The sequence below is a fragment of the Rhea americana genome, unplaced genomic scaffold (genome assembly GCF_003343005.1).
Source record: "Rhea americana isolate MKP2758 unplaced genomic scaffold, rheAme1 scaffold_59, whole genome shotgun sequence".
Taxonomy (NCBI): Eukaryota; Metazoa; Chordata; class Aves; order Rheiformes; family Rheidae; genus Rhea; species Rhea americana.
This window is the reverse complement of record NW_028186745.1, coordinates 1271144-1285265: the sequence shown is the minus strand read 5'-3', so window position 1 is coordinate 1285265 and position 14122 is coordinate 1271144. Positions and strand designations below refer to the sequence as shown.

The window sequence follows — 14122 nt, the reverse complement described above, 5'->3', positions numbered from 1 at the left end:
GAAAAGAAAAGAAAAGAAAAGAAAAGAAAAGAAAAGAAAAGAAAAGAAAAGAAAAGAAAAGAAAAGAAAAGAAAAGAAAAGAAAAGAAAAGAAAACATGAAACAGTACAGGCTGAGAAAACATCGTGCAGAAAAAGAGCTGGGGGTCTTAGCAGGCAATTTGGGTAAGAATGTGCTGAAGGCCAGCCACATTCTGGGCTATGTATTAGCAAGACTGTAGCCTACAGGTTGAGGGAAGTGATTCTTCGCCTACATTCCACACTTGTGTTGAATCAGGAGTACTGTATCCAGTTTTGGGCTCCCCAGTACAAGAAAGACATTGACATACTTGAGCAAGTCTGGTGGAGAGTCACCCATATCATTAAGGGGCTGGATCACATGATATATGAGGAAAGGCTGAGAGAACAAGGTTTGTTCAGTCTAAAATTTTGAGCACAGGTTTTGACCAGATGATCTCGAGATGTCCCTCTGGCATACATCATTCAATAATTACTGTGTCCAGTTCTGGGCTCCCCAGGACAAGAGAGACATGGAGCTCCTGGAGAGAGTCCAGCTTAGGGCTACGAGGATGATCAGAAGGCTGGAGCATCTGCCCTAGGAGGAACGGCTGCGAGAGCTGGGCCTCTTCAGCCTGCRGAAGAGAAGACTGAGGGGGGATCTGATCAGTGTCTGTAAGTACCTGAAGAGAAGATGTCAAGGGGACGGGGACAAACTCTTTTCCATTGTCCCATGTGACAGGACAAGAGGCAATGGGCAGAAATCGAAGCACAGGAAGTTCTGCCTGACCGTGAGGGGGAATTTCTTTACTGTGAGAGTGACAGAGCACTGGAACAGGTTGCCCAGAGAGGTTGTGGAGTCTCCTTCTCTGGAGATCTTCAAGGCCCGCCTGGATGCAACCCTGTCTAACATGCTGTAGGTGACCCTGCTGAGCAGGGAGGTTGGACTAGATGATCTCCAGAGGTCCCTTCCAACCTTACTGATTCTATGATTCTATGAATTCTAAGAGAGCCATTCTACAAAAATAAGGCTCCATCTCCTCGTTTGCAAGAAGCCACCAAATCCCTGAACAGACGAGCTCCTAATGTCCACTTTAGGAAGAAGAATCTCTCTCCATAGCCTAAAACACTATATGGCATGGCGGTGACATAAAAGAGAGAGAACTTGAGTACTGGGAAAGATGTTGAGTCTTGGCTCCTAGACTAAAAATCACAGAATCAGTAAGGTTGGAAGGGACCTCCAGAGATCATCTAGTCCAACCTCCCTGCTCAAGCAGGATCACCTAGAGCATGTTAGACAGGGTTGCATTCAGGCGGGCCTTGAAGATCTCCAGAGAAGGAGACTCCACAACCTCTCTGGGCAACCTGTTCCAGTGCTCTGTCACTCTCACAGTAAACAAATTCCCCCTCACGGTCAGGCCGAACTTCATGTGGTTCAAAATAGAGAAGGGGTGTAGCCCTTTCCTAAAAGAAGCATTATGTAGGGGAAGATGACTTAGTGGCTAAAAGCTTCCCCGACTTGCTACTGAATAAAGTTCAGCCTTCATTAAATTACATGTACTCTTGTAGGAATACGTTCTGTGTACTTTTTAGAATATAGAGCATGAATTTTTGTTTTGTTTGCAACAAAGTGAGTTTAACAGAAATTAAGGATAAAACTGTCAAGACATATTAGAAAAGACAAAGCTTTACCACATTTTAATCTATATACATACTAAATTCATATTATGTCTCATCAAGTAAAATCCAAATTTTCTTAATTCTCCTTCCATTTTTATCAAGTTAGAAATAGGTAAGAGGTTCCACAGAAAAGCCAGAACTGGTGCTTATCTAGGGGCAAATCCATTGCTTCTATGGGACACGAAGGCATGAAGAGTAACTGATGGCTGCCTCCATCCTTTCTTGCCCTTTACCTCCTCTAAGCATCACATCCTGCTCCCAATAGCTCTGGCACAGCTCCTTCCCTAGCATTCTGAGAGACTGAATAGTCACTGGGCACTGATTTAAACCTTCCTTATCACTCTCCGTAGTTTCCTAGATAACGCTTGTCTTCGTAATTTTTAAGATTCATTTCATAGGCTTATCATGTACAGATGTAATCGTGTGCCTCATCTTCTGATTTAGTTTATTTCCAACATCTTTTTTTTAAAAGGTTGAAATTTTAGGATGTATTTACTATGCAAAGTAAAAAAGTTTCCTGCCTGACTAAGCCTTTCAACCTGCAGTTGAAAAACATTCTGACATTTTTCATACGTTCACCTCAATAATGGCTATTGAATGTAAAAAAGTATTTTTTGGAGAAGTTATTCCAATACACTGTCTTTTCAGACCTCTACTATTTATATTTTCTTCACTGTCATTTAAGACAGGAAAGATGCATGAAAAATTTGCCCGTTTAAACCTAACTTTCCTTTCTTTTTCCACCTACTATTACTAATTTTCACTCAGACCAGAATTTATTCCCTTAGAAAATATTTTTGTTTTATTCTCTCCTGAATTTCTAAACCTTCATTTGTGACATTAATCTACTACCCAATAAATTAATTTTAAAAGTACTTCACAACAATCTTCAGCATAAAATTTCAGACAGACAATAAATGAGGATTATATGCTTCAGTAAATTCTAGAAACTAGCAAACTTTACAAAAGCAATCAATAATGTCTAAGAGATTTCTGTCTTAAATTGTATCCATAACAAAGTTCCTCAAAACACAAAAAGAAAAATCTCACCATTTCTCAGAGTTGCGTGCTTGCTTGTTTGCTATTTATTTGTGCTCAAATGATGTGTAATTAAAAGAAAATGCTGGAGTTGATGAACTGGATAAATTACTATTCAAAATATTGCAAGTAAAAAATAAATCAAAACTAGGTAAGAAATTCAAGGGCTAGTAGATTGGTTTTGTCGAGGAAAGAGAGTTAATTCACTCTTATAACACCATCAGCTCTGTTCTTTATTTCGGTACTCTATACATTTCCAGTCATCTGTATATTAATAAAGTCAGGTCTTTAGTATAGCTACTCTTACTGCTTAGGGAGCAGTTTGTAACTGCTTACGTGCCTCATGTATTTTACGAAAACGTGTTTATAACTGAACACAAAAATCAGATGGCACTAACTGCCACTAAGTTGTTCCATGATATTTGAAAATGCTGACTGTTCTCCTTTATTAGCACAGCAAAATGTGGTGGATTGATACTCAATATAGACCATGTTATAAACAAATAGTGCTCTATATAGCTGGAACAGGAAAAGAAAATATGGCTCAGGTTGTTTTAAATCCAAAATAATCACAGCAACTATGAGCCAAGTTTTGACAGACAGAAAAGAGTGGCAAAAAATTTTATGATAAGATACCAGGAAGGAGCAGATTGCTGAACCACTTCTTGTGGCAAATAATATTCTTCTCCTTTCTGATCATCTAATTTTTAGTTCAACTATACAACAGACTCAAAAATCATGCAGAAGGCTTCCTCCACTAATAAATCTACAAAATAATGATGAAAACAGACCTACTAAGCCAAATAAGAGCTTTTAGCAGGATGCAAGTAACTGAGAAACAGAAAAGCTTATAACAAGTGGCCATGAGATCTTAGCTAGGTAACCAATTTAAATTAACAATGCCAAATGACTACTGAAAACTAAGGCAACAGTATTAGACCAACAGCAGATAACAAAAAGCATAACACTCAGTTTCAGAAAGAGTAAGCCGTATATTCAATCTTTCCTAGGCACTTCCAGATTTGTAAGGCTTATACATATAACTTGAAGGGAAAATACATGTTCACATACAATTTGTGAACAAAAGCAGCTTCCAAGTTTAATGTAGTTTAATGTTTAATGTTTAATTTGCTTTAGCAAAGCAATCAAGTTTTCAATAAATTGGAAGCTAATGTGAGAAGGGGACAGCTAGCAAGTCTGGAAAAAGTATCAAGTAGTTATTTTGGTGTCTAAAAAATGCTTAGAAGTTTATGTTTAGATATGTAAGTTATACACATACGAAAATCCTTATTAAAAAGCCATGTGTCCCCATTTACACACACCAAGCCTCTCTTTAGAAATATTCTAAGTGAGGTCATCTAAGTAATTTTCAACTGCTCCCACATATACTGTGGAAGCAACACAGCTGCACTGCTCTGGAAGATCTTAAGAGGAAGATGAGACCTAGAACAGTACTGGAAAACAAGATAAGGCATTACATGAGTAGAGTGACCAGACTAGAACACTTTTCTTCTATTGCCCACTTTCTTTGGGTTTGTACACACCAATTTCCAAGATACTTTCTGGGTATTCTCTTCAAGTCATTTTTCTCAATTAGTGTAATTATGAAGCCTGTATTTGGAAAACTTATTTTCACTAACCTTAAAGACACAATACCATTTATACATGCAAATTATATAAAATATAATGTAAAATTATATAACTTGCATTATTTGCCAAAATTTAAAATCTGACAAACAAGTTGCATAAGGAGAAAATACTAAAAGAAACATCAAATTATCAACTACTCAAGTACTCATTCAACTGAATTTCCAAATGTATCCTGTGAGTTGGCCCTCTAAGTGATATGGAATATCACCTGATCTTATTTAAGAGACAGCTCAATGAATAATGTGATGGACATAGAATAATGAATCATAGAATCATAAAATTGTAAGGTTGGAAGGGACCTCTGGAGATCATCTAGAGTGATTCATAGGTTCTTCCTTGTTTGGTAACACTTTCAACTTACTAAAATCCTATTTGCCTTGGAGTAATACTAGCAAAATGTATCAGAAAGACAATATTTGTTTGCTCCCAGTGTATGTCTCCAGATTTAATTTTCTAGGATGCTGTTTTGAGGCCATTACTAGTTTGAATTGGTCACAGAATGCTTTAAATTCTGTTCAGCAGTCAGGGTGGCAATAGAAATTCTGGAATCAGAATTAAGTACAGATGGTATGCTATACAAATGACTAATAATTACAATTTGAGAAAAGCCAAGAAAATCTTGCTTTTGAAATATAGAGAGAGTTGTACTGTTATATGCAAAAACACAATTTACTGTCTGAAACAAGTCTTGAGAAGGGGAGACAATGGATGCAGCACAGAGGAGTACTGGTATGGGATGGTAAGAGCAAGGGCACGGGTTTGGCACTGGAGATGCAGCAGCTATGAACAACTCACCAATATTCAGTTAAAGAAATGCAGACCTGGAGCTGGACAAAACTGGCCTTCGGGGTAACAAAGAGAACAAAGAAATAGTATGTAACATACATAAAGAGCACCACATGCAGAAAAAAATCAGATGTAACCTGGAGGTGCAGACCAAGGAAGAAAGAGAAAGGCGCAAGTGCCTTTTAGCAAACATAAAGAAACAACCCCAACAGGATTCAGAGTGAGGAGAAGGAAATCATCAACACTGACATCATATTCCTCCCAACAAAGAACTCCAGAGGCTGACAACTTACAGCATTACCATCTCCAGCAGTCTGAAGCTACCAATTTCTGTGTGCATCAAATTTGGGGCAGAACCCTAATGAGCTACATGACTGAGTTCCACCCAAGTCCCACTAGGCATTTCTATAATTTTTTTAACAGTCTTTTTTTATGCTTAGGTACACGATACATGCTCCTAAATATAATTTTTCTAAATTGCCTTAAAATGTTAGTAACAAATTCCATTTATGTGGTTTATGATCCTAGAATCTGAATGGAATTAATCTTTATTAATTAATCTTAATATTATTACCATAAAAGTAAAAAAGATATTCAAAGTATATAAGTACTGATGGTATAAAGTCATTTACCTTTATGTCTATAGCCAGACTGACAGCATGCATAGCATCCACAAGTATTAAACAGTTGTGCAGACATTGTTCAGGAGTTCTTGGAGTAGTATACATCCTTACAAAGTGAGTAGTAATCTAGGGAAGACACAGAAATTAAATTCTTTATACTACTCTGAGTAAAATTACTACATTTGTATTTGCCCTTTTTCAGCAATCTGTAAGATAAATTTTGAACAAAAATTCACTACTAAGAATATACACAAAGAAAAGAAAAATTAATCACTGAAATAATCACTATAGACTTCTTATTTTTTTTTTAAGTCCATATAAGCCAACAGTTCCAAAGGAAAATAACACCTGAATAAAACCACTTTTATTAATATTGCCCTATGTAGAAAACATAGAATTTTTAGAAAAGGCCTTACCAAATACGGACAATAAGATGCCAGCTGTGCTGCCAATACTAGACCATCTAGAAGATCTCGGTCAAAATTTATTATCCATCTCATTGGTGGTACTTCACCTGATGTTAAAAAAAAAAAGAGAGAGAGAGAGAGAGCAGAATGATTTTGAATCTTTTTCTCCTGAAATGTCCTACTTTATTTTGGATGAGTAAGATTCCTTTCTGAAACAACTAAGAAGAAGAACAAACAGAAAAAAAAAATCCATCCATAGTTAGAATTTTAAAGATATAATTCTCCTCCACAGTCATTGCTGAAAACACAAAAAAGCTCTCACCTAGAATACTGTAGCTACTACTTCTGCACTCTGATACATGTAAGCGTATTCATCACAACAGGAAGGAAAGTAGGTAAGCTAAATTTAATGTCACCAATACCAGCTGATTTAGACACATGAACATGTAAATTATTTTTATTCAAATATGTGTAAGGTTTGTACAGCTACTGAAACTCATGAAAATATGCATGGATCCTTTGAAGTTACTACATTTAAGTGTATAAGAAGGAAAAGCTTATTCATTTTCTTTAAGGTCATATTAAATCACTTGACACTCATTCATCAAATGCAATACAAATGACAACAAAGAGCTCAGTTTCTACAGCACAGATCAGTACTTCTACCACTGGGGTTTAATGGCCTAATCCTCATGAATCTAGACTATTTATTTTATCTTTATTTAAAATGAAAGTGATGATTAAAATGGTAATATAATTTATCAATATTTATTTGATGTATTCTATATCTTAAATATTTACCATAGCATTTAGACAGCAGACCTTTGGTTTTGAGCCATAATAAACCATAGGAAGAATAAAGTCATTTGAAAACTCTCAACGTGAGATACTCTCTTAAAATATGTTATTGATCAATACTAATAATTAAATGTTTTTAATCATTGTCCATACTGAATTACTGGTACTTTGTTCTCCAGATAATATGCAGTCTGTGAAGCACCAACACATAGAAACTTATCCTTTTTCCAGCAGAGTCGTCTGGACAGAATTATTGCTGTACTGAGTCATAACTTCTCTGTTGGATTATCTGAAGTTTCATCTAATTTTGGTCACAAAAATACTTATTGTTTTGTTTTGTTTGCCTTCTTTACCATCTCAAGTCCAAGCTTCCTAACTCTGGGAGCACTTTGGAGTTCAGCCATTGGCAAGATTTTCAGATAGACTGGGCTCATGCTTTCTCATATAGGGTAAATTATATAGCTTTCATTTCACTACACTTCCAGGTAGTGCAGTGTTTACAAAGTTTGAAGTATTCTCAGCTGAAAAATATACATTGACATGCTACGGAATCAGAGATGATCCAAAATCTCACACATTATAAACAACATCTTGATGCTATAGTACAAAGAATTCTTTTTAAGAGTGCTTTCGTTTCAAAAATGCTAACATTAAAAAATAAAAAGTTTGAAACACCAAACTGTTAAGATAGTAATATAATGATGTTGAAGACATTCCATGGTCTTCATCAGCAAAAGAAGAACTTTGATATACCAGTACCATTGAAATAATTTAATACAGCACAAGCATAAAATCTTCCATCAGGATAYGCACTTCAGACCTTTCCTGCAAGTTGGACCTTATTAAGAGCCTTATTCTACAAGAAGAACAAACCCATGAAAGCAGGGTCACAAATACCTTGTGTTCTAAAGAACTGTACTTTCACAGAGAGAAGGACCACACACTAAATGAAAGTTAAAGAGAAGAGAGAAGTTAGACTCTAAACATTTGGAATACAATGATCTAAGTTAATGATCAAGAATGCTGAATCTTTTGCTCTCACGTATAACATGATGCTACAGTATAGATACTAGCTCAGTTCAGCATTACTAATAGTTTTGAAGTTGAGAGACTCATGGGGTATATTTGATTAATACTTTATGAACAACAATTATCATCACCACAGAAAGCAAGCACACTGCTATATTTTAAACATCATGAAATTTCTTAGGGTAAATATATTTACTCCCAAATGCATCCAATTGTAATAACAGAATCTAGATGTAAGCCAGACTCATATAATGATTCAAGCTGTTGTCCAAAAGCCAAGCCACAGATCCAAAAGCATTCAAACCAGAAAAGAAATCCTGGTCTTTGACTGGGACACTGGTAGCCACTCCATGTATGTGAAGATACTATGAATCTTCAGAATAGTTTTATTTTACTAGAACTTATTTTACATTAATTTATTCATCTAAAGTTGCTTTTATCCACTGGCCTACTTTGCTTAAGTCTAGTTGTAAAAGTGCCAGAGGTGACAGGGAAGAATTACCTAGAGATGATGTCAGATCATAAATTATCAGTATCAGTTCAGTAACTTCAACTGGAGCAGATTTTTAATGTGCCCCATGAAGTATGATTAAATCAAATAAGCAAATAGCTATTCTCAGCTACAGATATAAGTTTGCTTATGCATCTTCCCATTCACACTATTCAGATAAGTTGCAAACATATGCAATTGTTTTGTAGGTACTGTAAATATTATGTTTCAAATTAAATTTAAGAAATAAGTTAGTCAAATAAGAATTGACTAACCAAGAGTCAAATAATTAAATAGTAAGTATTCTCAGATGAAATTACATTAATGTAAAGTAAATATATCAAATTAAAATCTCAGATAAAAATTAATTCCAGGACAAACAAAGTTTTAAGCATTTGCTTGCCTAAAATAAGTTAGCTAATACACAAAAAGATTTTAATCAAAGTATGACTTTATATGTCACAGAAGACTGAAGCTCTTAAAGATTTTTCAAAGATTGTTCACTAATACCCAAAAGTAAGATTCTGATGTGCATTAAAATCACTATTTGGAAAGCATCTTTCAAAAATCGATAATTATTTTGAATGAAAATTGTAATTTCTTCTCAAAAAGTATCATTTCAGAAAGGATTAAAAACAGAAGTATTTTTCACCATGAAGACAAAAGAACTTCACAAGGAGGGTGTCATAGTTTCCAGATTATCTTCTACTCATTTCAGAAGTACCTTATGGAAGAATCAAGTGTTCCATTAACAATCCAAAACTGTGTTTGAAGCACAGGTCAAAAAGAATTATTTAGAAGACAATTCCATACAAGCATTCTTAGGATATGACATTTATCCTCATGATAAGAAAATGGTCATTCAGAAAAAAATAACACACTCTGTAGGCAAAGATACCTCTTCGTGGCATAAGCACTGAATAAAGAGCCTCAGAACATGGCTCAGTGTGCTATCAAAAAATACCATATATACAAGATCAAATTTATGACCTGCTCCTTTGGCAAACTTCTCAGAAGCAGTCACAGTTCAAAGACTCCTTTTTTTAATTTCCACTGATGTGGGAATAACGATGTCATTTGGTCTAAGTTACTAAGCATTATAGCTGTAACACTACTTCCACAAATTACTTCTAAGCAGGGTGCCTGGAGATTATTTCTTTAGCTTCTAAAATAAACATTCTGTTGCAGTGGGAAAAAATGTACCAAAGAAGCCAGTGGGGAAGTACCTAGAATATTAATAATTAATCACACTTAAAAATTAATTCAATATATGACAAAGTACTGTACTATATTCTAAGTGAAAACTGTTTTTCATATTAACGCCTCAGCATCTGAAAAACTTCCTCCTTCACTTCATGTGAACTATAAAGTGGAATATTTTCCCAGTTTTCTCTAATTGAATACAGTTATAAGTATTTCTTTTTTCATTTTCCAATTAATCCTTCTAATATCAATTTACTTATCCCAAATGCTTGTGAATAAATTAGTCAGAAAACATAATGTATTTTTCCTTATTATATCAGATCTAGCACAAAATCTGCCAGCTAACCACTCTAATATAATTAAGTCTCTAAACATAAACACTCAATTTTAGCACAAATAAACAATGAAAACCAGAAGCCATGCTCAGGGTGCCTCCTTTTACCTTAGGTATATAAACATATTAAATTTCAATTATATTGGTACTTCTTGCAAAAAAAAAAGTACATATAAGACAAAGATTCTCAGCCAATGCAGTGATAAAGATGCAGGCTGATGGGTGTCATACGCAAACACGTAAAATTAATAAGAGACAGGAGGCAATTGCAAGGGGAGGGGAACGTTCAAAATCTGAACTCGCCTCAAGCAGAAGCCTGTTACTTACCAGCTGCAACCAGTACGGACTGGTTGCAAATTTTGGCTGGGACTGAACCAAAGTGGCACATCCTGACTCCTCCCATTAATGAAGAGATACGAGACAGAAGCACGAACTAGGAAGCTGATCATTAACTGTGCTGCTGCACATTGACTATTTGGATTGGGAAAATAGGTGATTTAGGAGGATTCCTGAAAAGAACCGGTGTCAAAGAGAAGAAAGGGGCCTAGAAAGAAGAAGGTGCAGATCCTGACTGAAGGAAAGAGCCTGGCGATCAGAAAGCCATGTGATGAAAAACATCAAGGGGTGCCCAGACAGTTTGGCTGGTAACACCCGAGATTGGTAATATAATCAGTTATATAATTAATTTGAAATCTCAATAATTTTTGTGGGATATGAAAACTCTTTTCCAAATATAGATCATCACAGTAATATTTCTAATTATGCTACAAGAAAATAACAAATAGCCAACCTATTCTTTAGCACAAACAAGTCACCATAAATGCTTCTAGATCAAATTTTGTTCATTTCTTTGATAAGTAGAAGATACTAYGGGCAAAGGAGAAATACTAGACATTAACTTTAGTATGATTTTAGTCACAGTCTCTCTTATCAGGAAGTATGAAAATGTAGTTTAGGAAAAGAGTATTATAAGGTGGGCACATAACTCACTGAAAAACTCTTAAGTGTAATCAGTGGTCAACAAATCAAACTATAAAGTCTACACCCTGGAGTGTGTCCTAGATGATCCTATTCAATATTTTCATTTCTCGCTTGGGAAACAGCATAAAAAACGACCTTACTCCAATTTGTGAATAATATCAAGCAGAATAAAGAATTGACTCTAGGAAGAACGCATTGCAAGTACTCCTGAGGAAAGGACTATAATTTTTTAAGCTCTTGATCAGTTGGAGTAATGATCTGAAGTAAATGAGATGAAATTCAATAATGATGCATACAATGTACTACAATTAATTAAGAATAATTAATTACAGAAGTACTTGTTAGAGAATTGGCTAGACAGAAGTTTCAGAAATTACAGCGTGTTTCACACTGCTGCAGGAAGAGCAAATATTGTGCTGACATAGATAAACAGAAGAGTCATATTTTAAGAAGGTAGACCGATTCTTTCACTTCTGTTCAGCTCTAGTAAAGTCACAGCTGGTATTACAGGAATTGGAAGCAAACATGAAGAAAGACATGGGCCAACTAACAGAATTTACGAGAGAACAAAGGAGCTGATTACACCAAGACCAGAATGATGGGGCTGTTTAGTCCAAAGGGAAGAGGGTGGGAGAAACAGAAATAGAACATAATAAAAATTTGCTAATATTTAAAACGTTGCCAGAAAATAGAAGGTGATCCTTTGCATATCACATTTGTGTAGGGAAGGGATGGATTTAAATAGGTAGCAGAGGAGAATTACACTTAGGTTAGACATTAGAAAAATCTTTCAAATGGCAATGAGAGAGAAATACTGACATATTGCAAGATTTGGCAAATAAATCTAGTATAGTCACATAAAAAATCTTGGAAGTGATGCCTTTTAATCATCAAAGATATGAAATGGCACTTTATAAGAAATTAATAATTAGGCTATGGAATTACCATGGAAGGGAGACAATTGAGGAATGATATGACAGAATACAAAATAGGAATGACATGGAGAAAGGCAAACAGACAGTAATGTTAAATAGCTCTGTGGAATACAGAAATTTGCCAGGAAAAGAGCTACCAAATTAAACAATTAAGCAGAAAGCTCAAAATAAATATTTATACACACAAGATTTTAAATCTACTTATTGCCTCAGAATGGTGTAATGACAAAAGGGTTCAAGAATGCAACTACACAAAGTCATAACATAAAAATCTAGTAGAACCAAAAGCCACAGAAATACCACCTCCAACTCAAGAAATCTTGAATCTCAAATTAGGAAAGTCTCAGAGTACATCTCAAGAAAGCATTGCCATATGTTTGCACTGTTCCTCATCCCTAAGTATCTACTATTACAGACAGAATACGAGCTAGACCTCTAATCTAACACTGTATGACATTTTCAATAAAAATTACTGCATAATAATAGTTTATAATATCATATAATGAATTCCTATTCTGGAATCTGCAAATCCCTGGAGGTGGGACTAATCTATAGTTATAACAACACATGTAGTCCTGTTTTAATAGCTTTTAGCCGATAGTTAATAATACAAACATCTACACAAGAAATATGTAGTAATAGTCTTTTCCGTAAGTACTGGCATTAGAACTAGGACAAGATTTAACATGATGTTACTCCAGTATGCAACATAGAGCATAAAAAAGATGACTAAAAATATATCTTTGAAGTTTTTTAGACAAAAATGTTTTCTCAGATGTATTTAGGATTAACAAACTGATMGTGGAATAGTGGATCTTCCTTCAGTACGTACAGCATGTACAGTTACCTTAACATGGAAAACAAATATTTGGTAAAAAGAACTACAGATGCAAAGGCAAATTACAGCATCAACTTCAAGTAAGATGCTACAACCCTTGCTCATGCAATCTAGTACTTATTCTTCCAAGAACTCCTGCAATATCAAGGGTAGATCAATTTTATACTATTGTTAATTCATAATTCTTCTAAGGAAAATGTTTAAGCATCATCATACTGGGCAACAACAGAAGAATAGATATACTGGGGATATGTCTCATAATTCCCATCTGTAACAGAAGCTTTTACCCTGAAGCATAAGGATTTACCTTTCTTTTTCCTAATTGTCTTTCGTAATCTATGCATTTAAACTTTATTTTCATTCAATCTTATCCCAAATAATATCTTAAAATGACAAATATCTTAGTTTTCTATGCTTTGCATAAAAGCAATTTCTTTTTTATCAGGTTCTGTTTTGTTGCTTTTCAAATTCAATTTCAACAGAAATTATCTATTTGTAAAGAGAACTAGTTTTTCAATCAATACTCTAGATCAAAATGTCACCTTCTACACTATTTCTTTGCCATGGCAGACTGTTTCACTAATAGACCTGTTTGATTTAAAAATGCAATAAATCACAGCAATTCATTACAGCATAAGAGTGTGCTGGCTTCAAAAAGAATATTGCACCCCTCAAACTATCTTATTTAGTCAGAAAAAGTGAACAATTCTCTAATTCTCAATAAACTTCAATATTTATAATGAATTTAAAGTAGCTTTATCAGTTTTCATAGTTTGCAATATGTTCCCCCAGCATAAAATATCTGAAGTTGGATCATTAAATCTACAGTTATATCATACCAAATCTACACATTCTGTACATACTGTGGAAGCTACAGTACTACACAAATAATCAGAAAGTTTACTGAATCATATAATCTCCTCAGTGGGCACTGCATTTTATATTTACATATAATTAAGGTCCCAGTGGAAAAGGCAAAGTTGTATTTTGCAGTTTTACAGCATCTGGTCTCAAGTTTAAAAAATTTTGTGGTTAACAAGGTACATTACAAGTCTATACTCCAAAAACATAAGCACAAGCTGTTTTTCAAATGTATTTATTTTTCAGTAAGAGTAAGAGCTGAATATGCCGAGATGGTAAACTCCTTGCTAATGTCCTATCTAGCCTATTGAGATATTAATTCTTGCAAAGGAACATTTCTAATGAATGAGGTAGTTACCTTCAGCTGTAGAAGTAAGCAATAAAGGCACATGTTTAAAATGCCTTCTGCTCTGAGGTAGCTTAGACTTGGCCCACTGTCATTTTTCAGTCTAAGATTTAATAGCTTAAGTTCTC

At 34.7% G+C, this 14122-nt stretch overlaps 1 protein-coding gene across 3 annotated transcripts in view; it reads right to left on the bottom strand.

Moving 5' to 3' along the window:
* CFAP47 (cilia and flagella associated protein 47) overlaps window positions 1-14122 on the bottom strand; it is a 363351-nt gene that overhangs the window by 250481 nt on the left and 98748 nt on the right. For all 3 annotated transcript variants that reach the window (XM_085319423.1, XM_085319426.1, XM_085319424.1), the window contains exons 34-35: window positions 6189-6286; window positions 5782-5898 (exon numbers count right to left, since the gene is read on the bottom strand). In XM_085319423.1, the coding sequence (XP_085175549.1) occupies window positions 5782-5898; window positions 6189-6286 (215 nt within the window). The remainder of the gene's footprint in view (window positions 1-5781; window positions 5899-6188; window positions 6287-14122) is intronic.